Genomic DNA, 25064 nt, shown 5'->3' with positions numbered 1-25064 from the left:
CTACCGGAAAGTTTTTCTAGCTTGCTCCTTCATAAAGATATTCGTCATTGAAGTTTGTGCTTTTTTGAAGAATTATTTTATAAAAACGTCAATTTTGCGATTTAGTATTCTCTGGTGTTGGGCCATGCCTTGAGTTGTGGAGCTCAGTTCTGCTTCCTATAGGTATAAATTGTGCATTAGGCTAGTTTTAAAGTTGAAAATCGAAAAGTTGCACACGTGGGGACACGCCCAAATTGAAAGAAAATTGCTAAAATCACTGAAAATTGCTGTTTTCGTCATTTTCTGTCAACTTTAGAGTGCCGTTGTGATTACAGTTCTTCTTGAAATACTTTGAAACTTTGCATGCTTATCAAACTATATATAAAACAATTGCATGCAAAAATTTACGGCGATTCAATATTGGATGCGCACGCAACGTCCGCTCAAAGTTTGCACGTGCGAAAGGTGAGAATTTTGCTCATTCGTGATTTCCAACAAACTCTGCTTTGCCACGACAGTTTAATATCATTATATATGAATTTAATGCCAACTTGAATGAGTATTAAGTGGCATATTCAGTCAGTGATCGACCAATATGCTTCCCTAAACACAAGGAAATGTTTTTAAAGGAAAAATTTCGAAATCGTTGAAACTTCCTCCTTATTAATGAAGATATCAGTTTATATTTCGACTTTATAAAGTACCCTGACATTATAATCAAAAAGAGATGATATTTTACCAAAACCCATAATCATGGGTAGAGTGGACCGCTGCCAGTGTCTCTCTTTCCCAAACAAAAGGAAATGATATTAATTTGATTGACCGTTCTCAAATGCAAAATGATACCGAGAATGAAATCGGTCGCTCGCTTTTCCCATTCATTTACAATTGTAATAGATTAAGAAGAACTGCCCAAAGGCAGCTGTACTCGGCAATAAAGATTCAATAAACTTCAGCTTATTCAATAAGTTATAACTACCACCCTTGTCCCTTACCCCGAAATACTAGGTATCGACCCGAACGCAGCCCAAAGAGATTTTTACAGCATCTGATTGATGTAATCAATCGAAACTTATTTATACAATTCGTAAGCCGTGAATGAATGGGAAAAGCGAGCGACCGATTTCATTCTCGGTATCATTTTGCATTTGAGAACGGTCAATCAAATTAATATCATTTCCTTTTGTTTGGGAAAGAGAGACACTGGCAGCGGTCCACTCTACCCATGATTATGGGTTTTGGTAAAATTAATTTACCCTATTTACATTCAAGTACAAGGTGCAATGAATTCTCACGAATTTTCCAATAAAACAGAGTTTGGAATTCAGAAGGAAGCTGAAAGATACACTTGGGTGGGGTACATGCTTTTCGTCCTCATCTCATCCTTAATCGGAGACACTACCATTCTTGTAGCATCAATCCGATATAAGGCCTTTAAACTTCACAGTTGTATCGTAGCTATCATCCGGCACATAGCCGTCTGTGATTTAATGGTGTCTCTATCAGGGGCATTGCCACGAGTTATCACTTTGATAGCAGATAGTTGGGTACTGACTACTGGGTGAATGGTTCTGTTACATTCAGCCCTACATTAAGTATTACCTTAATGTAGTAGGAATGTATCTTATATGTTCTATGACAACTTGCAAGCTTGTCATCCTACGTGCGCCTCTGAGAGCCAGGGGACTGGAGTCAAGAAAGGCTCACATTGGTTGTGCAGTTATTTGGATATCTGTGTTAAGTCTTCCAGCTGCTTTCTTCTTGGTAGACAAAAGTGATCAAATCTACGATTACAGAGCATACAACTGTGAGTTTGGTTATTCCTCTGTCATCTGGAAATGGCTACGACCAATGCTGTCCACGGTCTTCATGGTCATTCCAAATTTTCTAGTTATCGCTTCTACCGTGAATTTGCTCATCATTGCAAAGAAAGTCGCTAGTCAAGGAAGGCACACTATCAAATGGCAAGGCATCATAACTATCATCCTTATTGCAGTCATCTACTGCTTATCACTCCTACCTTACGCCATCTACTCTTTTGTTGGCCCTAGATTGGCAGATAAAAAGAGTTTCTTCCACAACGAATACCTCAGGATCTCCCTTTCCTGTCTCTACTTCAACACTATGAGCAACTTCTACGTCTACAGCTTGACAGTTACTAGCTTCAAAGAGTTTCTCTTGTCTCGGATATTGGGATCTAAACAGTTGATGTCCAGCAATGCTATGGCTTCTAGCCAAGGTAAATATCCTGAGTGTTTCTAATAAGCCATGATTGGTTGAACTGCATTATTCTGACATTTTCTAATGAGCATGATATTAGAAATGTCAAGACCATGACAATTTTATTCCATCTGGCAGGTCCAAGGATAGAGGAAACAAACTCAGGAAGAAACGAAAAAGACCAAGACACCAAGACATGAATATGAGCATACCTTTAGATGTCCAGGCGTGAAAGGTATGGTCACGACTCACGAAAACACGAATAAAAGCCACCGAGAGAAACATTCGAGTTAACGACAGTGAATTATTTGAGAGACAGATTACCCAGATACTGAGATACGTATCAAAACTTGTTGTAACCAAGTTCCAAAAGCACTTTATGTGGTCCTTGGTAACCATTCTTATTTCCTTTTCAAGTTTTAACTGTATAGTGTGCAATATCTCGTACATTTGACTTGCAGTTTAAATTTTACGTGTGATTTCACGATCATGAATTTTACTTTTATGTGCCAATAGTCACAGTGACAGTGTTTTGACAATTGAAAAAAGAAATTTTGCCCCTTATGATTTACGAGTGTGACGTTTGATAAATAATTTTTGAAAGATTGGTAATGGATATTTTAGCAAGATAAGGATAAATAGGATAATATGGTTTGTTTTATATCCATTTTATGATAACTTCCGAATATGGAATATTTGCCCAGCTTTTATACAAAAAGTGTTTATCATTTGAAAAAAAAATATCTATTGACTTCCATAAAATCTCTTTCATCTGACTAAACTAATTCCTAGTTGCGTATTTACACAACGGTATCATAACAATATTATTTCCAAGCCATACAATGTTCCAGTTCATTCTGCTTGGAGCTGTCCTGATAAGTGCAAGTTTTGCCGAATCGCCCACGACCAGTACAAGTTCCTCCTCCAGCTCACCCCCAGAGAGAGAAAAAGTTGAAATAACCTTTTGTCGACACGAAAATAAGAAGATCGAAATCGGAGCAAAGGTCTACAAAGGATGCGAGGAATGCACATGCACGACCAAGCCCTATATCAGCTTCTTGGGACCCGCGGATCAAGGTAAATATTATGTAGTTAATTTTATGTTAATGAATTATATTATATATGTATATAATTAACGGTACAAAGCAAACGATGTTGTTGTCAACCTATAAGTTTCATGGATGTGTGAACAGCAATCTTCAGTGACATAATTAACATAAAAATGGCAAACATTATACAACACAGTGCTCCTTTATCAAATTTTATAATTAACAATTAACAATTACTCAATACTACTAAACCTATATAAATAACTATAATTCCTAATGCTTATAACTAATAAATACTAACTAAATATGTCTAACTAAGAATTTCCTAGAGTGCCTACATTTAGAAATAATTTCTGATCTTTTATTAATAGTGCCTGGGTTTTTAAGTATGTATAGTTTCTCGTCTAAGCAGAGGCCACAATGCCCCGCTCCTGCCTTATATTTCTTCGATTTAGTACCACCGTGTCTTAAAACTGTTTTCAGTCAATCCAATTGACTGAAAACAGTTTTAAGACACGGTGGTACAATCATCGACAAAGTTTCAAGAATCCTAAGTACAGACTGAGTACCGAGTTATCAAAATTGATATGGAACCTCAAGGAGAAGATGATTGAATATAGCATAGACTGGAAGATTATTAATGGGAAAAGCGAGCGACCGATTTCATTCTCGGTATCATTTTGCATTTGAGAACGGTCAATCAAATTAATATCATTTCCTTTTGTTTGGGAAAGAGAGACACTGGCAGCGGTTCACTCTACCCATGATTATGGGTTTTGGTCAAATGAATTATATTATATATATACATAATTATATATATTAGCTCTGGGCGGGCCACCCTCTGTATAATTTGTCGGTCTTAGTTTCAACATATTCATTATCTATTTTTTTAAATTTGACAAGTTCTAATTTTCCTCAGGACAAGTGGTATGCAGCGAGGGTACTGTTTGTTGTCAGTTCATTGACAACGAAGGTAAAACTCAGCGAGCCTACACCGGTGACAAATACAGTGATGGTTGTAACACATGTACATGTAAAAAGGACATGACTAAGGATGATTGCACTCAGCAAAAATGTAAGAACATGTGTCGGTATAGGACTTTGGATAATGTCGTGAATTATACCAAACCCGAAAAGTTGATGCGATGGACGGGAAAAAGGACTGTCCCAGAAAGTGCAACTGCAAGCGATCAGAAAAACTTAAGTGCACAGGACGCTGCACTAACGAGCTCTGGGTCTCATGGTTTCTTTGACTTTGGTATTCTGCACTAACGAGAGCTCTGGGTCTCATGTTTTCTTTAGTTAATAATTTTAAGGCGGGCGAATTAGTAATAGCCCTGTGTTGAAGTTTAAACCAAGTTTGAGTTGATAATAAAACAAAAACAATCTCTCTTATAATTATAAAGAATGAACAATTTTAAAATGTCTTAAGAATAAGTAATACAGTCACAAATATGTTAACAACTTTTTTCAAGCATGGAATATGAAATGTATGGTAAAAAATGTATTATTGATTTACTACAACCATATGATGCAGTTTTAAATTGACTTTATACACTAAAAATGAAACAGAAAGACTCTAAACGCTGTAAGAGTTACAACAAATACGTTTGGAAATTTCAGTGCCAGTTTGACAGGCATAATCAGTCTTTGAAATTTGAATAAATGAGTACCTAATATGGGGTCGTTCACATATTACGTAATCAATATTTAAGCAATTTTTACTCCCTCCCTCCTCTGTAATCAACCGTAATCAAGACCCAACCCCCCCCCCCCTCCCTCGTGTATGTGTGTGTGTGAACGCTCGAAGGCATCCAAAACCATTTAAAATCCGAAATTAAAACTAACAGTATTAATATCCTGGACAATAACTTCGTTGTGGAATTATTTTGGGAAAACATTTCAACGGACTTTGACTTGGACGGACCCGTAAACGGACAGACTTTCTTCTAACGCTTGCGTCCAATTAATTTCCGTTCAAATTAGGTCCGGTAAGGTAGCAAAAAATCTAAGCTTCAAATGATAGTCGAAGGATTGCTTTTCATTGTATTATTACTAATCTACACGTGAATCTACTTCTGTTCGTATCCTCAAATAAAACATTTCAGAGAGCTTCCACATTCCACATTTTAGTTTCATCGGTCAACCTACTCTTCAGATATTTGGTAATACTAATAGTTTTGAACTTACGCGCATAGGAAATTTCATATCTTGATTTTTGGCCCTACCCCTTCGGTCCTTCTACTACTCAAATAGTTTATTGTTCGAAATTAACTTGAACACAGTACTGATTTTGTCTGACGATGCTAAACCTTCCAGCTGCAGCTTTTGCTGGCATGTGCTCTAAAATCAGTTATTTTTGAAAACCCCTGAACATACTGTCTATTATACAGGATAGTGGATCATGATACAGATGTTTTGGAACTGTAAGTTGTTGAATTTCTCAGGAGAAGGATAAGCAGGTTACTTGTTCTCTTACACTCACTCTCCGAGTGAAGTTGTTGAAGCGTTCTGCGCAAGTCATTGTCTGTCACCCCTTCGTTACTGGAATACAGTGCTTTATAAGTAAATTGTCAGCAATAGTAAATACTACATTACAACTATTGTCTGATCATTCAAATTGTCGTGGTCCATCTCTCGTTCTCTAATTATTTTCATCGGTGGTTCAAAAGACAGTAAACTAAAATATATGTTTTAGACTAACTGCAAATAGTAGAGAAGAGTAAGAGTGGAGATAAGAGTCTCGGTATCACGTGACTGCAGTAGAGGTAAGATAAGGTCCAGCTTCTCAGAGATGTGGTCTCTGTGTTGTGCGTTAACTGCGAGGTTAACCAGTCCCATTAACATTAATCACACGTAATTAAGACAATGTAATTATTAAATGTGCCACATAAAACCAGATAACAAAATTTACCTACGTAAAATAAGGTCTTCATCATCCGTCATGTCCAAGAAAAGGTCTACAACATTTAGTTTCTGCAGGTGTTCATGGTTTACTTGGTTGTTGGCGAAGTTAGCTCGATTCGCAACGACTTCCTGCTTAGCATGTGCAACCTCACTGTCACAATACTCTGTCAAAAGGGCCTGAGAGTGAGATGCTAGGGTCACATTCTTCATTTTTAATTCTGAATTCGCTCATTTGCTACTGCTAACTACCCATGGTGCCCCAGTTACTCACTGCGTACTGCACTTTATAGATTTGGAGTCTAGAGTACGTTATATTTTATCCGGTAGTTGTACCACAATCCGCATTGGATATAGCACAATGTACAAAAAATGTAAGAATGTTACTGTAACATTCTTAGAATGTACTCCATCAAACTTGGTTATTAGAATTATAGCCCGAGATTATTTGTATAGCAAAAAAGCGGAGAGACTTCCTTAATTAAATTTAAATACAATATTCCTCCTCTATAACGCGGTTATTAAAATGGACATGACGGTGAAGGGCACAGGGGTGGTGGTAGTGGTACTGCTACTTTCTTACTCATACTGGGTGAAGCTCAGCCTGTCATTCCACTGCATCTGCAATCGGTTTATGAACAGAAAAAGCCAGTGGTCCTCAGTTAATATTAATACTTTCCTAAAACTAAAAGTGAAACTAAAAGCGTGGACAGTGGATACTAGGGCGGATTTCAATTTTCATGATACTCACGAACATGGACACGAGGGATGATGAATAATCTCTCTAAACACGACTATCACGTGACTTAGTTAAACAAGTTCTCTAGATCAATCTCATTAAACTATATAAAAAATAAGTATAAAGAATAAGGAAAAGGAACGGGAATGAAGCCAATACCAGAAGTGAAACCCCACCAAAGAATAATTGATCCTTAGGTAGACCTGGTGAAATAAAGTAACTGAACTGTAAGTTTAAGAAAAGACGGAAGGAATAAAGGAGAGAGGAAATAATGTTATGTGAACATCATCAGCAGATGACTTGCAGAGGCACATATTAGGTGCGGTAAAAAAAATCGAAATTATGCGGCACCACACCCGACTATAAAGGTTAAATGTGCGGTAAGGTGCGGTAAATTTTTACCAATTATGCGGCAAATGTGCGGCGATTTTTTCGAAATTTGTGCGGGAATTGTGCGGTTTTCTTTTGCATTTTCTCAAGGACTTTGGAAATTCTAAACGTATAACCGCCGCTCTTATCAAAAATAGGTCTGTTTATGTGTTACTGAAGGTGTAGTTCTTTACTAAGACCATGATTGAACCTAATATTGAGATTCAGTTATCAGAGAACAGTGACTTGATCTGGTAGAGATCAGGAGACAGTTATTTGAAGACGCCTCTTGATAGAGTCGATCAGATCCCATGCAGGTATCTTCTGTTTCTTGTGTGGTGAGCTTGATGATGGGTCACGGGAGAGGCCGACGACCAGGCCCCCTTATTATTAGGGGTCCCACGGAGATCAGATCATATCACCAATTAGTGACGTATAATTAGTGATGTGATCCATCAGTAGAATTTAACTGACCTAGAAATGGGCTAGATACAGCTACAGGGTAGAGTTCACATGTCAACTCTGTACATCATGGCATTGCATTAAGAAGTAAACATGATCTTTAAGATCTGACCGCTTGACTCGTATATCACATAAGTGATCGCATTACAAGGGGGAAGCTTCGATTGCGGGCTTCAGTAAAGTAAATCGTTGACACACCCTTTTGATCGCAACGTGTAGCAAGTGAACCGGAAAAAATATGTTAGGCTCATAATGATCATAATGATCATTATGCAAACATTCACATGACGATGACTCACCCACTTAAGGAATTGTGCGAGAAGATGAACAATCAACAAAGGCAAAGATGAGGAAATAAAATAATGTGTAATGCGTGTTAGGCATAAGGTAAGTTAGGCATAAGGTTAGTTAGGAGTTAATTTGTTAAGTGAAATTGAATCATGAGATTTGGAACAATGAGAACATTGATCAATTGTTAAGACAATATATACAGACAACATCTCATGAGGGTAAAGGAAATATTTCTATGAACGTAGTGATCAGGAGTGTCAGCTTTATACTCGGACGACGAGCCCTCGGTCCCCACAAAAGATAATCTTTAGAATTATAGTTAAGACTAGTAGTACAAATTACAATCTGTGTAAAAGAATTAATGGTCAGTCTATAAAACACATGAAAAGCAGTGTGCTCCATACCCCTTAGTCTCTAGCTTTGTTATCAAAACACGTGATTCGATCATGTGATGTTATCTCATTGTAAACAGGGTTTATTTGTTTTATTACGTGTAGTATGGTAAAGTATTAACACAATTTAACAAATAATATTATGTGAACAGAGTTGACATGTGAACTCTACTCTGTATCTAGCCCATTTCTAGGTCAATTAAATTCTACTGATGGATCACATCACTAATCATACGTCACTAATTGGTGACACGATCTGATCTCCGTGGGACCCCGAATAATGAGGGGGCCTGGCCGTCGTGCAGCCGGTCACTGTCTGTAGCTGTTCGTTTCTTTAGGAAACGGTCCATGACGTTGTGATGTGATATAGAGTAAGCAGATGATGTGGTGAAGTTACGAATGATAACTGATACACTATAATCGAAGTACGGTAACGACGAGGGTTCCATAACGGCCTGGGTCACGGTCCCGAAAGGGCCTGGGTCACGGTCCCGAAAGGGCCTGGGTCACGGTCCCGAAAGGGCCTGGGTCACGGTCCCGAAAGGGCCTGGGTCACGGTCCCGAAAGGGCCTGGGTCACGGTCCCGAAAGGGCCTGGGTAACGGTCCCGAAAGGGCCTGGGTCACGGTCCCGAAAAGGCCTGGGTCACGCGGTAACCGGGTCACGTGGCCTAGGCATGAGTTCCAAAAGGGCCTGGGTCAGGGTCCCGAAAGGGCCTGGGTCAGGGTCCCGAAAGGGCCTGGGTCAGGGTCCCGAAAGGGCCTGGGTCAGGGTCCCAAAAGGGCCTGGGTCAGGGTCCCGAAAGGGCCTGGGTCACGTGGTAATTGGGTCACGTGGCCTAGGTATGAGTTCCAAAAGGGCCTGGGTCACGGTCCCGAAAGGGCCTGGGTCAGGGTCCCGAAAGGGCCTGGGTCAGGGTCCCGAAAGGGCCTGGGTCAGGGTCCCGAAAGGGCCTGGGTCACGTGGTAACTGGGTCACGTGGCCTAGGTATGAGTTCCAAAAGGGCCTGGGTCACGGTCCCGAAAGGGTCAGGGTCCCGAAAGGGCCTGAGTCACGGTCCTAAAAGAGCCCGACTTTTAAAATATTTTGGTTTTTACACTCGAAAATCTTAACGCGAAAATTTCAAAATTATAAATATCGCGGAAAATGCTAGATTATGCGGAAATATGCAGAAAATTACAAAACGTTCGGAAATGTGCGGAAAACAATAAATTATGCGGAAATGTGCGGAAAACGGTAAATTGTGCGATCCCGCACCCATCGCACCTAATATGTGCCTCTGATGACTTGGCACACCGGTTTCGGGGGTTTAATACCTGTACCGGTTTAATGTGCCAAGACCCCCTAGCAATCACTCGTCAGTGATCACCTGTTCACGTTAAATGTGATGTCAAGGATGTCGCTGACATCAAGTATACTGTATTTGTACAGAATACTAGGTCGGTCTTTCAGAAGCTTTCTGAATTTACTCTTCAGGAGTCTGTCATTATAACATCTTGAAAGAAGTGTCCTATAAAGGGTGTTGGTAGAACACAGAAAAGAATCAAGGTCAGAGATAATGGAAGAGTAACGAAGGACCTGACCGTAAAAAACATTATAACCAACAGAAGAGGAAATATTACTGTTAGGAAATGTGTACATGACCACAGGAAAGTTGAAGTCATCAAGTTTGTTGTAAAGCTTGGTGGCGACGTGTCCGGAGTTATTCATCGAGATGTTGATGTCGAGATAGTTTACGGACTTATTGTCGTCTCCACTCCTCTCCATAAGCAGGTCAGGTGGATAAATGGACCTGATTAGGTTAGAGAAATGCAAATAGTTCATGGTGTTGAGGTCGTCGACATATCTGCAGTTTCTTGAGAGGAGCTTAGCGAGACCGAACTTCTTTTCTTTGATTAGGCGTGCCATGTAGTTGAATTCACACTTCCCTAGCGAGAGATCAGCGAACTGGCTACTAGAATTCCCTCCCATGGGAATACCTTTCGTTTGTCTTAAAATCTGATCCCCAAAACAAACAAAAGTGTTAAACAGAATAAATGTAATAGCTGTTTTGAGTTTATCAGCAGAAAAACATAAGTATCCGTTATATTCCTTTTTAGAGAAAAAATTGTTGTTCTTATACAGAGAAACACAAATAAATTTATTCGTATTACTAAAGAGGAGATCTATTAGCTCGAAAAGCAGTGACTGTACAACCTGAAGGTCTAGATTGGTATACAGAGTGGTAAAGTCGTATACCTGCATATTAAAAATCTCTAGTCTAGGCAGCCTTTCCAGGAACTGTTTAGAGCTGTTAATGCTCCAGTCGCAGTTAATTCCAGTATTGTTGTAGATAGAGTTGCAGTATTTGGAAAAGTATTCTTTTAAAACTTTTAAAGCTTTGTTGACTACAACTGATATCTGCTTAGTGGTACATTTACTGGCCCCAGCTATAAATCTAGACTTATAAGGATTCTTGTGAAGTTTAGGAATCCAAAAGATTCTCGGTAGACAAAGGTTGTCCTCAGAAACACGAATATTAAAGTTATCTTTAATGAAGTTCACATGTTCCTGAATAATATCATCCTCTACAGAGTTAACCGGATGATAAGTAGAATTGCCACGACACTCTAGAGAAGTGAGATCGTAGCCAAGTTCGTTGAGAAGGGTTAAAAGATAAAACTTCTTGCAGACAAAAACATAATTATTTGAAGCTTTATCTACGGAGCAAATAATAAAAGAAGAAGAAAGACTGTCGAGATAAGATTTAACATCATCCCTTTGTAGAATGGAATTGTAGGGAGTGAAGTTATTAGGGGAGGAGGAGAGGAAGTTAAGGCGATTGGTGAAGATCCGGGAGACCTCATCTTTCCAATCCTGGAATTCCAAACATGAAAGTCCATGTTTCCTAGCCATACGGGTGGCGAAGTTGGCTGAACACTCGTTGAGGCTCTCCAAGATTTGCTCAGGAGGAACAGACACAGGTTCCCTAAATTTGGTACCGTAACTCATGATGCCTCTTAAATCCTCGTGCTCAATGAAAGCAAGGTCACCGGTGATGATGTGGCCTCGAGGCTGATAGCAATAAGGGTTACTGGAACAGGGGCAATCACAGTGGCGTAACAAAGGGCCCTGCTGACCCCGCTGTGCAGGGGGGCGCCGTCTTAGGGGGGCGCCAAATCGTCGTTTGAATGTGGGACAATTTCGAAAACTTAACTAAAGTACTAGCAAAACTGCGCGTTTTGCTCTAGATACACACTTTTTTAGAGATTTTACCGGCGTATCCTCTAAAATCACCTAATTTGTTCAATTTTAGGGAGGGGCACCAAAAGGGGAAGGGGCGCCAACAGGGGGGCGCCTTTTCGGCAGGGGGGCGCCAACAGGCAACGTTACGCCACTGGGCAATCACCTTCCAGGATGGAGGAAATAGTAGTATTATCAAGTGATTTAAGGAATCTATTATAATTAAAAAGCTTACGCCCGACAGGAATATCGTACTTATAGTAAACTTTTAAGGGAAGGAAAGGCGTAAGGTTTGGAGGGAGAAGAATCAAGATCCTAGAGTCACGAATGACTGACTCTATTCGGAGTTTATCAAATATTTTAGAACAATAGTGAAAAGTGATAAACTCGCTATTAACAGAGGTGATATTAGGAGAAGAAGTGCTGTCTTGGCCAGCAAAAGATTGTATAACAAGGAAAATGGCTCCAGATTTGCAGAGGGAATGAGAGCTAAGTTGCTTGAGCTCGCCTTTTTGAAGGCTACTTATATCTTTATAAAAGTTGTATTTGCTTTCAGACATTTTTCTTTTTAAACTTTCATATTTATTGTCAATCTTCATGGCTTTTGTTTTTCTTTTTTCTGCCATGTCCTCTTTTATATCTTTTTATTTTACTTTTAAAATAAATATCGTTAAAGTTGCTTTTAGAAATATTACCAGAACCTTTTATGTTGTCATTGAGACCTAGAGGGTGAGCAGTGCTCAGGAGATTAATCCAAAGAAGTTCCCTGTCAGCTAAGGCCAGACGAGGGTCTTCAGTAGAGGAAGGGTCAATAAAATCAATAATTTGAATGGAGGCGTCATGAAAATTATGACCGGGAGTATTAAAGTGGTCATGGACAAAGGAGGATTTGCCGGCTTTAACCGAAGCACGGTGTCCATTCATGCGTTCATTAAGGCGCTGTTCTGTGAGCCCAACATATTGAATACCACAAGAACAAGTGAGGAGATAGATAATAGAAGAAGATTTACAAGAAAAGGATTCAGAGTGAGTTAACATGAAAGAATTATTAGTAACGTAACTGGTGAAAATATTACTTGACTTGAATGGTTTACAGGTGAGACATCTTGACTTATTACACGGTGTTATATCAGGGGAAATAATACTGTTGGGATGAATCCAAGTGTTGGATGTGATGTTATATATTTTATTTCCTTTCTTAAGTCAAGAATTTACAGGACAAACTTAACAGCCGACTCCAACTGAAAAAGCCCTGGGAACCATCACCAACCAGATGCCTTGGGGCTGCCAAGGTTAAGCGGGCGTTAGGTGACATGAACTAATGTTCTCCCACTGTCACAGTGCAGCCAAGCAGAGTGCTGTTGTTCCAAGAACACTCTTTATAACCGGATCACACACTGCCGCTGCTTCTCGTACCGTAGCTAGGGCGGGCAGCTCACGCCCCTGTTTGGTCTAAGGAACAGAAAACATGAAGGGAAACACTCCTGAAGAACTGTGCAAAAGGGGGTAATAATATCATAAAAAGGGCCAACTAGCAAAAACTAAGGACGTAAATCATATAATAACAAGCTATCACTTGGCGCATCCGGCAGGGCGGAGGAACCGCCACACACTTTCAACAGTGATACAAATTGCAATCTCATTAAACTATATAAAAAATAAGTATAAAGAATAAGGAAAAGGAACGGGAATGAAGCCAATACCAGAAGTGAAACCCCACCAAAGAATAATTGATCCTTAGGTAGACCTGGTGAAATAAAGTAACTGAACTGTAAGTTTAAGAAAAGACGGAAGGAATAAAGGAGAGAGGAAATAATGTTATGTGAACATCATCAGCAGATGACTTGGCACACCGGTTTCGGGGGTTTAATACCTGTACCGGTTTAATGTGCCAAGATGGCCTTGAGTGACTGTACAGTGTACAGATTACAGATCCCTAAACGTTTACTCTGACCTGCCCCTAACGTAATTTCTAATCCCTGGCCTAATATGCTATTGCTAAATAAAAATAAAAGCCCTAACAATAGCGAGAAATTAGACTAACTTCCAAATCAGATTGTTTTTAGCGAAAATGTGATGACTTTTGATATAAATGGGTTTAATTTGTCTACAGTACATTATTCAGCGTTTTTAAATACGCCACAAGTCTAAAAGATAAGATAAAAAAGTACGTGTTTAATCCGCCCATTTGCTACTGCTAACTAGACCCATGGCGCCCAAGTTATACTCACTGCGTACTGCACTTTATAGATTTGGATTCTAGAGTAAGTTTATATATTTTATCCCTGTAGTTGTAACACATTGCATATAGCACAATGCACAAGAAATGTAAGAATGTTACTGTAACATTCTTAGAATGTTCTCCATCAAACTGGTCATTAAAATTATATTTACAGCCTAGCCCGAGATCGGTAAGTTCTTCCAAATTGTCCCATATTCAAACGACGATTTGGTGCCCCCCTAAGATGACGCCCCGGTACTTTTCTAAAGCAAAAGGCGCAGGTTATATCTCCACAGAAAGCACACCCCAAATTGCGTTTATTGCAGTAACTTCTTTCAAACTTCATGAACCGAGATCAAATCTTGTGAAATGTGTTCAGAATCAATATATGCACTTATTATATCACAGTGCTGGCAAGCACGACCGCCGCCATTGTATTTGTTCTCGCTATATATATGATACTATTTACTCCCTATGGCCTATACTATTATACCCCCTAACCCCTTTACTGTTTTTCCAGGCATTAAGACTCATCGAAAGTCGTTCAGCAGGCATATTTTAAGTTTTAATTTAATGTCAAAGATGACAGGAATAAGAAATAGTTATGTATCAGGAAGTGGGTTTTCTGGAACCCTTGTTTTACAAGAGATTGTCGTGAAGTATATTTGACCAAAACCTTAAACCATAACCGATGGGTAGAGTGGAGTGTGAACCGCTGTCAGTGCCAGTGTCTCTCTTTCCCAAACAAAAGGAAATGATATTAATTTGAATAACTGTCCGCAAATGCAAAATGATACTGAGAATGATCAATGAAATCGGTCGCTCGCTTTTCCCATTCATTCATGGCTTACGAATTGCAGCAAACTTTGAGCGGACGTTGTACTTGTATTGAGTGCGCATACAATCACAATATTGAATCACCGTACATTTTTGCTTATTGGTAGGTATTTTATATATTTTTTGATAAGCATGCAATGTTTCAAAAGATTTAAAAAAAACTTGGATCACAACGGGACTCCAAAAGTGACAGAAAATGGTGAAAATAGCAATTTTCAATGATTTTAGCAATTTTATATCAATTTGGGCCAAGGACATAAGAAAATCGCGATTATTTAGGCCAAAATTATTCGCGGCGCCGCAACAACTAGGCAAAATCGCGGCGAATTCGCGGTGAAAGATAATGTATTTGCAGAGCTAAGTTAGATGTCATATATTCTTTCTCAAATATTGGGTTTCATTTTTGTAAAATAACAAATAAGGAAATGGAAAAAAAATCGGTTTTCGGTAAAAATTGCCATATTTTCGTTCCCAAATCATTTAGGTCACCGGAATTATGTTGAACATAAATATGTCTCGTTAGGTAGCTGGTTACTCCTTTATGAATTAATCTAGTCTACAGATGTTTGAAACCGTTCCGATGTATCGTGAACACCCTGTACATTCTGGTTTCTGAAGTTATGTACGTATAACTAACATTATAAGCTATTATAATATCCAGGTAGATGCGAATCGATAAAACGGGGTACGACGGAGACTTGAAGTCGTCTATTCTCGAGTCGTCTATTTTCGATCAGCGTGCCTGAATCGAGAATAATCTCTAATACAAAGCCGAACCGTATGGAGAACGGAACTATACACAAGAGAACGGCACCTTGTCTTGATGTTTAGCTTGTACTAGAGACTAGTAGTCATTTAATGAGGCCGGGAGGGGGAATCAATTCGAGAATCACTGAAATAAGTCAGTTTAGAGACAACGCTCGGTCTATTAGTATTACCTCTGGGACATCATTCATATGATGTTACATTCTCCATTAAGCCTTCTCGGTTTCTTATCTCAGTGGTTCTCGCGTAACTGTAAAATCCGGATTGGAATATTATTTATGAGTCGCATAGTTGAAATGTTTTCTTTTTGCTCCCTCTGAATGAAGCAAATATTTCTTTCGCGTCGACCGAACATTATTAAGTTGATTGACGATGTCAACCCTTCGTGCTTCGAGATCGTTGCTCTACTTCTGACTTCATTGCTCTGCTTCTTGCATTGACTTCGATCTTGCATTCTTCGATCTTGCATTCTACGATCTTGCATTTTAAAGCACAATCTTGCTTGCTAAATCACTTTACGCTCGATCTTCGAGATTTTTATAAAATAGCCCCCGACAGTTAGTGTTACGAATTAAACCAACTTGAATCGATGTATTTTCGGACGCTGATTCCGAATCACCTCCTGAGGCCCTTACATAAAATGCTCCCCTGGCGGGATATTGACGAAAATCTGTCTTGATCACGTGATATGACCGTATAAAGAAGGTGGTATAATTTTTCGTTAGGGTTAGACTTAGGGTTTTAGCATATATGCTTTTGTTATGGATTGGGTTAGGGTTAGGGTTGGGATCAGATTGGGGCTAAGGTTTCGAATAGTCGTTCAGGGCCAGCTAGAGAACCTTGGATGATGATTTAAATCACTCTACACTCGACTTTTTCAACCCGTTCTACTTCTAAGAACGGGTTGAAGAAGTCACGTGACAGTCGAGTGTAGACTTTATAGAGTGATCTAAATCATCATCCAAGTTAACTTATTATGTGCACCGGGATATGGTATATTTTACTGCAAAATCAGACAATTTGTTCGTAAAAAAGTCGTACAATTCGCAAAAAGCTTGCATGCCCCCTTTTATCTGTACTGATTTCGAGGCTCTTAAAATCAATTGTGTAACTGTATGTTACTAAAAATGCTCCCCTGGAGAGTTATGGGCAAAAGGCCATGCCATGTTGGTCACGTGACAGGCTAGTGAAACATGAATTCGATTGTTTAGGGCTCGGGTTGTGGTAAGGGTTATGGTCAGCTTCGGGGTTATGGTTAGGGTTGGGATTAGGGTTTATGTAAAACCGTTTTGTCCGGCTGCAAAACCATAAAAACCAAAGTCACGTGAAATTTCTGGGCGAGCGAATTAGTAAGAGCCTTGAACGTGAGGCAAACATGAGGTTAAGAGGTTTATCGCATCCTTAGATATATATTAGTACCAAGTAATTCCTTCTAAAATTATTTGCCATGTAATGATTTGAAATTAAAAGGAGAAATGGTTATTAATATTGGTCATAATTCGTAAAAAGTCAAGTTAAAAGTAGGAACAATATTCAATACTTAATTTTGATTTATGCAGTTCACCTGTTCACAGTAATACTAATATGATCATAATATCGACGAACAAAGAATTTTCCTCTTATGTTTCATACTATATTAATGTGTACTGTACGCAGTCCAACTCTCAGACTGTTTATTTCATTTTATAACTTTTGTTATATCTTTATCATTACACAGCGGTATCATAACAATATTATTTCCAAGCCATACAATGTTCCAGTTTATTCTGCTCGGAGCTTGCCTGATAAGTGCAAGTTTTGCCGAATCGCCCACGACCAGTACAAGTTCCTCCTCCAGCTCGCCCCCAGACTCAGAGAGAAAACCTACTGTCCCCAAAAAAGTTGAAATAACCTATTGTTATCACGACAAAAAGAAAATCGAAATCGGAGCAAAGGTCTACAGGGGATGCGAGGAATGCACATGCACGACCAAGCCCATGTACAGCTTTATCTCACCTCAAGGTAAATATCATGTTGTTAATTTTATATTATATGAATTAGCTCTGGGCCACCCTCTGTATAATTTGTCGGTCTTAGTTTCAACATATTCATTATCTATTTTTCAAAATTTGACAAGTTCTAATTTTCCTTAGGACGACTGGCATGCAGCGAGGGTACTTTCTGTTGTCTGTTCATTGACAACGAAGGTAAAACTCAGCGAGCTTACACCGGTGACAAATACAGTGATGGTTGTAACACATGTACATGTAAAAAGGACATGACTAAGGATGACTGCACCCAGCAAAAATGTAAGAACATGTGTCGGTACAGGACTTGGGAAAATGTCGTGAATTATACCAAACCGGGAAAAGTTGATGCGATGGACGAGGACTGTTCCAAAAAGTGCTGTTCCAAAAAGTGCAGGTGCAAGCGATCAGGAGAACTTAAGTGCACAGGACGCTGCGCACAACCTTGGTTACTTGGTTAGGTTAATAATCTTAAGGCGGGCGAATTAGTAATACTAAATAGCCCTGTGTTAAAGTTTAAACCAAGTTTGAGTTGATAGGTAGTAAAACAAAAACAATCTCTCTTATAATTATAAAGTATGAATAATTTTCTTAAATGTTAAAAAGAATGAACAATTTAAAATATGTCTTAAGTGGCACAGTCACAAATATGTTATAAAGTTTTTTCAAGCATGGAATATGAAATGTATGGTAAAAAATGTAATATCGATTTACTACAACCATATATGATGCAGTTTTAAATTGACTTTATACACTAAAAATGAAACCGAAAGTCTCTAAACGCAGTAAGAGTTTCAACAAATACGTTTGTGGTTTGGAAAACACTTTTATCTATGTTTCTTTCTACCCTGATCATGCTATCATGATTCATGAATATGAGCCGAAATCATTGTTATGATATTCGGCCAAGCATCTTCTAAACTACTTACTATTATAGCCAGATATTCGATCAATTTCTAAATTTATCACTAACAGAGGTAAAAAAGAAAATTGTGATTACGTAATGAACGACCAAACCCAATGAACGACCAATTAAACTATTAATATTAATAGTAATACGTCTACAGAAAAGAAACATTATTAGGTGACTTTAAACGAAAAATTGTACATAACGGGGTCGTTCACAATTCACATATTATGTAATACGAAGTGTGTGTGTGTGTGTGTGTGTGTGTGTGTGTGTGTGTGTGTGTGTGTGTGTGTGTGTGTGTGTGTGTGTGTGTGTGTGTGTGTGTGTGTGTGTGTGTGTGTGTGTGTGTGTGTGTGTGTGTGTGTGTGTGTGTGTGTGTGTGTGTGTGTGTGTGTGTGTGTGTGTGTGTGTGTGTGTGTGTGTGTGTGTGTGTGTGCGTGTGTGTGTGTGTGTGTGTGTGTGTGTGTGTGTGTGTGTGTGTGTGTGTGTGTGTGTGGCATCGATCTGTCCACAATAATTGCACTTAGCAGTACTGACGTGATTCGGTGAGGTAAAACTTTTTAATTTATCGGATGTTATTTGATCGGACATTGCGTGAACGGACATAATTGTGGGCAGACATTAAAATGAACGCTCGAACTGCGTAATACTAATTCATTGCCGAATCGTCAATCCGCAAACTGTTTTTATCATGTTTCCAAATCGTGTTTTTGTGCATTTAAAAAATTTAGAGGATTCATTCCGATTATTCAATTTGGTCACTAAAAACATGATTGGTAATCGTCCTAATTTCCGAACAAATAAATAATGTTGGTTGTAGTGTTTATAATACTTTCAACATTTCTATATTACAAATAATTTGAGGTCCCAATGTAAAAGCAATAGAAGAGACGATGACGTGACCGTGTGTATCTACTAGCAACGCATCACTTCCTGGGCTAATTTATACACTTCACCGCCATTTTCTCCTTCCTCTTCCACCCATCACTATGGATCTGAATTCTGTTACCAATGTTTTAAACTTGTTTTCATTAAATGGGCTGAAAGATCTTAAGACCAGTGTTGAGAATGTCATGAAACTTAAAAGGGATTTTGTTAAATGCGAGGACTTCTTGGAGTTGCATTCAGATTTTGTTCAGAACAAGAGTATCCATTATTCAACATTTTTTTGAACATTTTTTTCTTTTTGAACATTTAAAATATAATTTGGAGCATTACAGTAACGTTATTCAAATCTCAAACAGAAAAGAGTATATTTCAAAGCTTTGTGTTTTGATCATATGATTATGGGTGTATAGTGATTTTGATTGCATAAATTTGATTGGGCAGTGATGGTGAGTGAGAAGATGATGGGAGTGCCAGCCAGTAACTCTGTCAAATGAACAGCCCACTGATGAGTGGGTGGGCGCAAGCACGAGAACGGCAGAGAGGGTGGCATAAAACGGAATACACGGCCACAGAAAACACACAGAAGCCAGTGTCTGAGAGCTAGTGTTGCCCGGCAGGAGGCATCCAAAAGAGGTGCCGTGGTGAACTGTGGTGGCAAAGTTCGAATGCAAGGCGAGGCAACTCTAACTGATGATGAAGAGGTAGACTGAACGGGAAGTAAAGAAAAAGGAAAAGGAAGGATGCAGCTGGAGTCTGGCTCATGTCAGGAAGTGATGAAAAGCTCACAGACAAAATCATCCGTGGCTGTCTACCCCGTACGTAGGCAGTGTCCGAGATTTCAGGCATCAGGATACACTGAAACAGTGCAGAGCTGATTACGACCAGGGTCCTCACGGATACCCCGCCTCGGAGGTCGAGCCAATGCCCTGCTTTCGATACTAATGTCTACTGGTGGAACCTTCATATTTTCTCTACTAGCAGTCACTGTAACCCTATCACTCGGAAGGCCCCACAGCTCCTACATGGACGCACGGCCGGGAGCCCATGTAGGGATAAAAGTGAACGCAAGCCTTCCATCACATCCGTCACAGATTCAAAGCTGGGAGGAAAAAGGGAGGAGAGGAAAAAGGAAGAAAGAATAAAAAAAAGAAAACCGAGAAAGTAAACTAATTATCTGCTTTCAGACTGTCTTTGAAGTTGAGGGTTAGTCTGTAGATCTTGTTAATGGTGCTGGTTGAGAGTTTGATCAAACTTACGTCCTCATCACTGGGAGTATCCTTGCAATCAGACTGCGACATGAACGTGGAGGCAAGATTGAAGCTACCATTACCAACATTGTTGAGTAGGTTTCCACTGAGATTTTGAAATTCCTTTCATCAATTGGAGTTTTGTAATATCTCCCCCTTTCAATTCGAAGGTGATGAGAACTGGACCGAATCTGTGTGGTTGCCCTTCTGTCCATGAAAAGACCTAGCATAGGTTAGATATGGCTCCCATGCAAATTCTGTTTTGACTTCACTGTAGAATGATAACTTTCTAGAATCTTGCACAAGAGAACCCCAGGAATCGCGGAACTGTTTTTTCAGGTTCTCTGTGATTAATTCAGGGCTGCAGGAGTCTGCGAGTGAGGCTGCGTTCAACAGCGACGATGAATTCCTTTCAAGAAGGTCGATGTTGTTGAATGATTTGATGATTGATTCGATGCCTACAAACCATGACAATTTGAGGTTAATCTGCTCAGTCATTGCAGCTTTGACTAGTTGTGTAGAGGGGAGGCTCATAACTCTTTTGAAATATTTAGTACTCAGTTTCAACATTTCAATAATGATTGGGTATGAGCCAGTTTCTCCCCAGGCTGTAGCATTGACTGCCCTTCTGTTTATACCAAGAAGGTATTTTAGGTGTCGTAGATGCACTTGCTCAAGTTGCTGTTTAGCGATGTGAGAGACCGCATGATCAAGATTGTGAAACTTGCTGAAGCTAGAGAGGACCTTATTGACGGTGGGTAGAACCGGGGCCCAAACTTGACAGCTGTAAAGTAGAATTGGCTTAACAAGGGTGTTAAATAATTTGTTAAGGCAGGATGCATCAACGAATCTCCGGTCTATAGTGCTTCTCAAGCTGAAGTAAGCTCCAAGTCCTTTACGGTATAGAGAGTCAGTTGCTTGCCGAAATTTCCCTGTGCTGCTTATAATAATCCCAAGATAGCAGTAGCTGGAGACCATCTCGATATCTCTTTCGTGGATGGAAGGACGCCAATTTGGAATGTCTGGTCCTTTGCCATTGAAGACCATGAATTTGGTTTTGGAGATATTGATTTCCAGACCCCATTCGTTACAGTAGTCCCCAATAATCGTAAGCAACTTTTGGAGAGACTCAGGATCTAGGCCGAGGATTACTAGATCATCAGCCCACGCTAAGTGAGTCACTGAAAGTCCAGCGAGTGTCGGGCAGTTCGAGGTCAGAAAGCTTTTTAAAGTAAACTTTGAAAAACTCAGGGCTAAGTGGGTGTCCTTGTTCAGTCCCTTTAAGGATCTTGAATGCTTCACTGATTTTACCATTCATCTTGATATGACCCTCTGATTTGCTGTACATGTCTTTGATGATGTCGTAGTAGCCACCATTGACACCATAGCAGGCTAGTTTGAACATGAGAGCTTGTCTGCAGACTAGATCGAAAGCTTTGCGAAGATCAATGAACACTGCATATATTTTACTTTTGACTTTCTTGTATTTTTCTATGGTGGACATCAGCGTGAATATATGGTCATTACATTGACTTCCTTTGGTAAAGCCTGCTTGGTTGGGTGGATCAGGATGTGAGATTTGGCGGTGATTAACGAGCCGAGATAGCAGCATCGTAGAGAGCAGTTTTCCGATACAGCTACAGACTGCTATTGCTCTATAGTTGTCAGGGTTCCTGATGCACCCTTTTTTGTGAATTGGTGTGATCACACTTTTGCTCCAGAGGTAAACTCCTGTCTCCAGGCACAAATTGAAGAGTTTGAGGAGGAGCGACCTCATATTCATGCTCAGACCCCGGAGCATTTCGTTGCTGATGTGGTCAAAAGAAGATGCTTTGCCCGATTTGAGTTCGCCTAGCGCAGCGTTCAGCTCATCCGATGTAAATGGGCTGTTCAGTGACTCATTAGGGGCAGATCCCTCGGATAGGGCGTTGGCTTCTTCGAGGAGAGCTCTTTTAGTGAGAGTGTCTACGGTTGGATGATTGTCAGAATATAGCTCAGAGTAGAACTGATGGAAAGAGTTGAGTTGCTCCGTTTCAGTTTGGACTTCTTCCTTCTTGTAGTTCTTAAGCTTCTTGAAATCTCTCCAGGATATAGTTTTACCGTTTTTAATCTTCTTTTTAAGGCTATTGAAGAAGTCATCCCTTTTCTTATTGACAATCTTTCGATATCCTTTAGAGTTGGCACGATGCCGTGTTTTGATTCTCTGGTTATCAGGATTATTGTCGACAATTTTTATTGACCGTTTGAAAAGGCGTCGTGCAGTGTGACGCTTGCCGTCAAACCATGAGGCGAACTTGGGTTTTGGATTCTTAGTTTGTTTAGAGATATCGAACACTTTTTTAGCGACATCGTTTATGAGTTCTGTAATATGCCTATTCAGTGCTTCAACTGCCTCATGGGTTTTTGGAGTGGATTCGACATCTTTGGTCAGTTGGGAGATTCCTTGAATGAACTCAGGCTGTTCAAATGATTTTGTGAAGTTGGCTAAACCCTCTTCTGTGATTTTGTATCGAAAGGGAGCTTCCTCGTAGATACTGGCGGGAGCTTGACTATTCCTTTGAGGGGCCCTGCGTCTATGCCAAAGGCTGAGTAAGACTGGATTGTGATCGGAGAACAGAGTGTGCTCACCCACTGAGAGGCTCTTGAAACGGTGAAGAAAGGATGTTGATGCAATGAAGTAGTCCACTACGCTGTTTCCGTTCCACTTGTAGCATGTGTATTTTCCAGCAGAGTCACCGATGGTACGTCCATTAAGGATCAGGAGGTTTTGCGATCCACAGAGGTCAAGCAAAAGGTTTTTGTGTCTATTGGTAATTTTGTCCTGGCTGTTCCTATTTTGAGATATAGGTACCACGTCAGGTATAACCATGAAGTCGGAAGACCTGCCAGTTTCTGGAAAGAGCTCGAATTCGTCCGCTCTGTCATACATATGAAAATCTGGAGCTACTCCTATCCTGGCATTAAGGTAACCAAGAAGTAATAGCTCATCACTGGGGTTATTCTTGATGCTGGTTATTTTTTCCTGAAGGGCATCAAAGTTTGCCTCGGAGCAGTTAGTGCGGTTTTTCTGTTTGCTATTTTTAGGTGGGATGTAGCTATTGACAACAAAGGTGTTGAGATTGCTGTCGGGATCAGTGATTTTAACAATGACAATATTCATTGTATGGTCCGCAGTGAGTGTGCAAGCCATGAATGTTTGCAACATTCCAGGAAATTATACCGTTGACGATGTTCATCAGTCAGGTATAGAAGATGAGAGAGGCAGGAGGAGAGGAGGAAAGAAGAAGAGAACTCGAAAGACTTGGAGGAGCTGACACGTTAATGTCTGAACTTGAAACACTTATGGCCAAGCAAACTGCTGTGAAAACTGCCACAATGTGGCTCACCTCTACTAGAAAGGAATATGTATGGTCTTCCTATGGTCTTCAATCTTTTGCAGAGGCTACATTTAGGTGCGGTAATATTTTGCAAAAAGGGCGATTCCGTACCTGCCTAAACACCAAAACTTTTCTATGAGCGGCAAATTTGGAACACTACACCGCAATTAAGCTGAGTTTTGGTACTCTCAGGTTGAATTATTCGTTTGTCTAGTTATTATCGTTCGCTGAGATTCCTGACAATTCAAGATGTATAAATATACAGAATTGCCCTCATAGAAGATATTACAATTATATGACTGGTATGGGGCTAATTGAGCTGGCAATGAGTATAACTATGATAATTGAGGCATACTCGTAGTATTATTTATAATATTCCAACAAATTGTTTGTGCAGTATACATGTCAGAATAAAACAAATATTCAGAATAAAACAAATATCATATTCAAATCTCTTTATTCAACAATATTAAATCATTATAGGGACCTAATTTGTGACCTGATCGTTATGTTAGGGCTATTCTGTTAGCTGATGCTGACAGGTACCGCATGGGGCAGAGACTTAGGACCATTACGCTGGAGGCTTACAATGACCCTTTTTGAACCCCATGGCAGTGCTAGTTTTATTATGGTACAAATTGTAAAGCGAAGTTATGAAAACGATCAGTTCACTCCTGTTTTACACAATCAACAGCTACTTAAAACAACTTAGATTGTACAACTCACTTTGAAGATAAAACTGTTAAGTGATGAGTGATTGGGCTCATTAAACATTTTAGTAGCGGAGACATGCGGATCAGCTTCTTAAGGGTCTAATAGTTCATTCAGACAAGAAGTTTTACTTTTCAAATTTAGTCGTTCAAGCTGCCTGAGTTCAGGAAGTTTGCCAAAGGGGCCCAGGTATTCTGGTCACCTTTACCCTGGGACGAGAGAATAAATTTTTTTAACCTTTGATTTGAATACACCATGAGTGATTTCAAGGTCGTTCAGTGCCAACATCTGACGGAATGAATTCCAAAGGCAACTAGATTGGTAAACGAAACTGTTTGAGGGCGTGGTTGTTATAAGAAGAGTTTCTTTGCCGGGTCTTTTAGACAAACAGAAAAGTTCAAATAGTGCAATTGGTGTTCGATATTTAAAGACTTTAAAAAGTTCATTGCAGCAGTGATACGCGTATAAATTATGCA

At 39.7% G+C, this 25064-nt stretch overlaps 1 protein-coding gene and 2 long non-coding RNA genes across 3 annotated transcripts; 2 read left to right on the top strand and 1 right to left on the bottom strand.

Annotated features, from left to right (window-relative positions):
- The first annotated feature begins 3068 nt into the window (after nt 1-3068).
- On the top strand, nt 3069-4777 carry LOC134820329 (uncharacterized). The gene is made up of 2 exons (XR_010160871.1): nt 3069-3276; nt 4168-4777. It is a non-coding gene; the product is annotated as an uncharacterized LOC134820329 (long non-coding RNA).
- Nucleotides 4778-17197: 12420 nt separating this feature from the next.
- LOC134821404 (uncharacterized) lies at nt 17198-18179 on the top strand. The gene is made up of 2 exons (XR_010161011.1): nt 17198-17450; nt 17582-18179. It is a non-coding gene; the product is annotated as an uncharacterized LOC134821404 (long non-coding RNA).
- A 3480-nt stretch (nt 18180-21659) lies between these two features.
- Nucleotides 21660-23660, bottom strand: LOC134818347 (uncharacterized). Its single transcript, XM_063827896.1, has one exon. The coding sequence runs from the start codon at nt 23658-23660 to the stop codon at nt 21660-21662; it is 2001 nt and encodes a 666-aa protein (XP_063683966.1).
- Nucleotides 23661-25064: the final 1404 nt, after the last annotated feature.

Source organism: Bolinopsis microptera, chromosome 1 (genome assembly GCF_026151205.1).
Source record: "Bolinopsis microptera isolate Bmic1 chromosome 1, MBARI_Bmic_1.0, whole genome shotgun sequence".
Classification (NCBI taxonomy): Eukaryota; Metazoa; Ctenophora; class Tentaculata; order Lobata; family Bolinopsidae; genus Bolinopsis; species Bolinopsis microptera.
The sequence above is the reverse complement of the archived record's forward strand: the minus strand, read 5'-3'. Positions and strand labels throughout refer to the sequence as shown.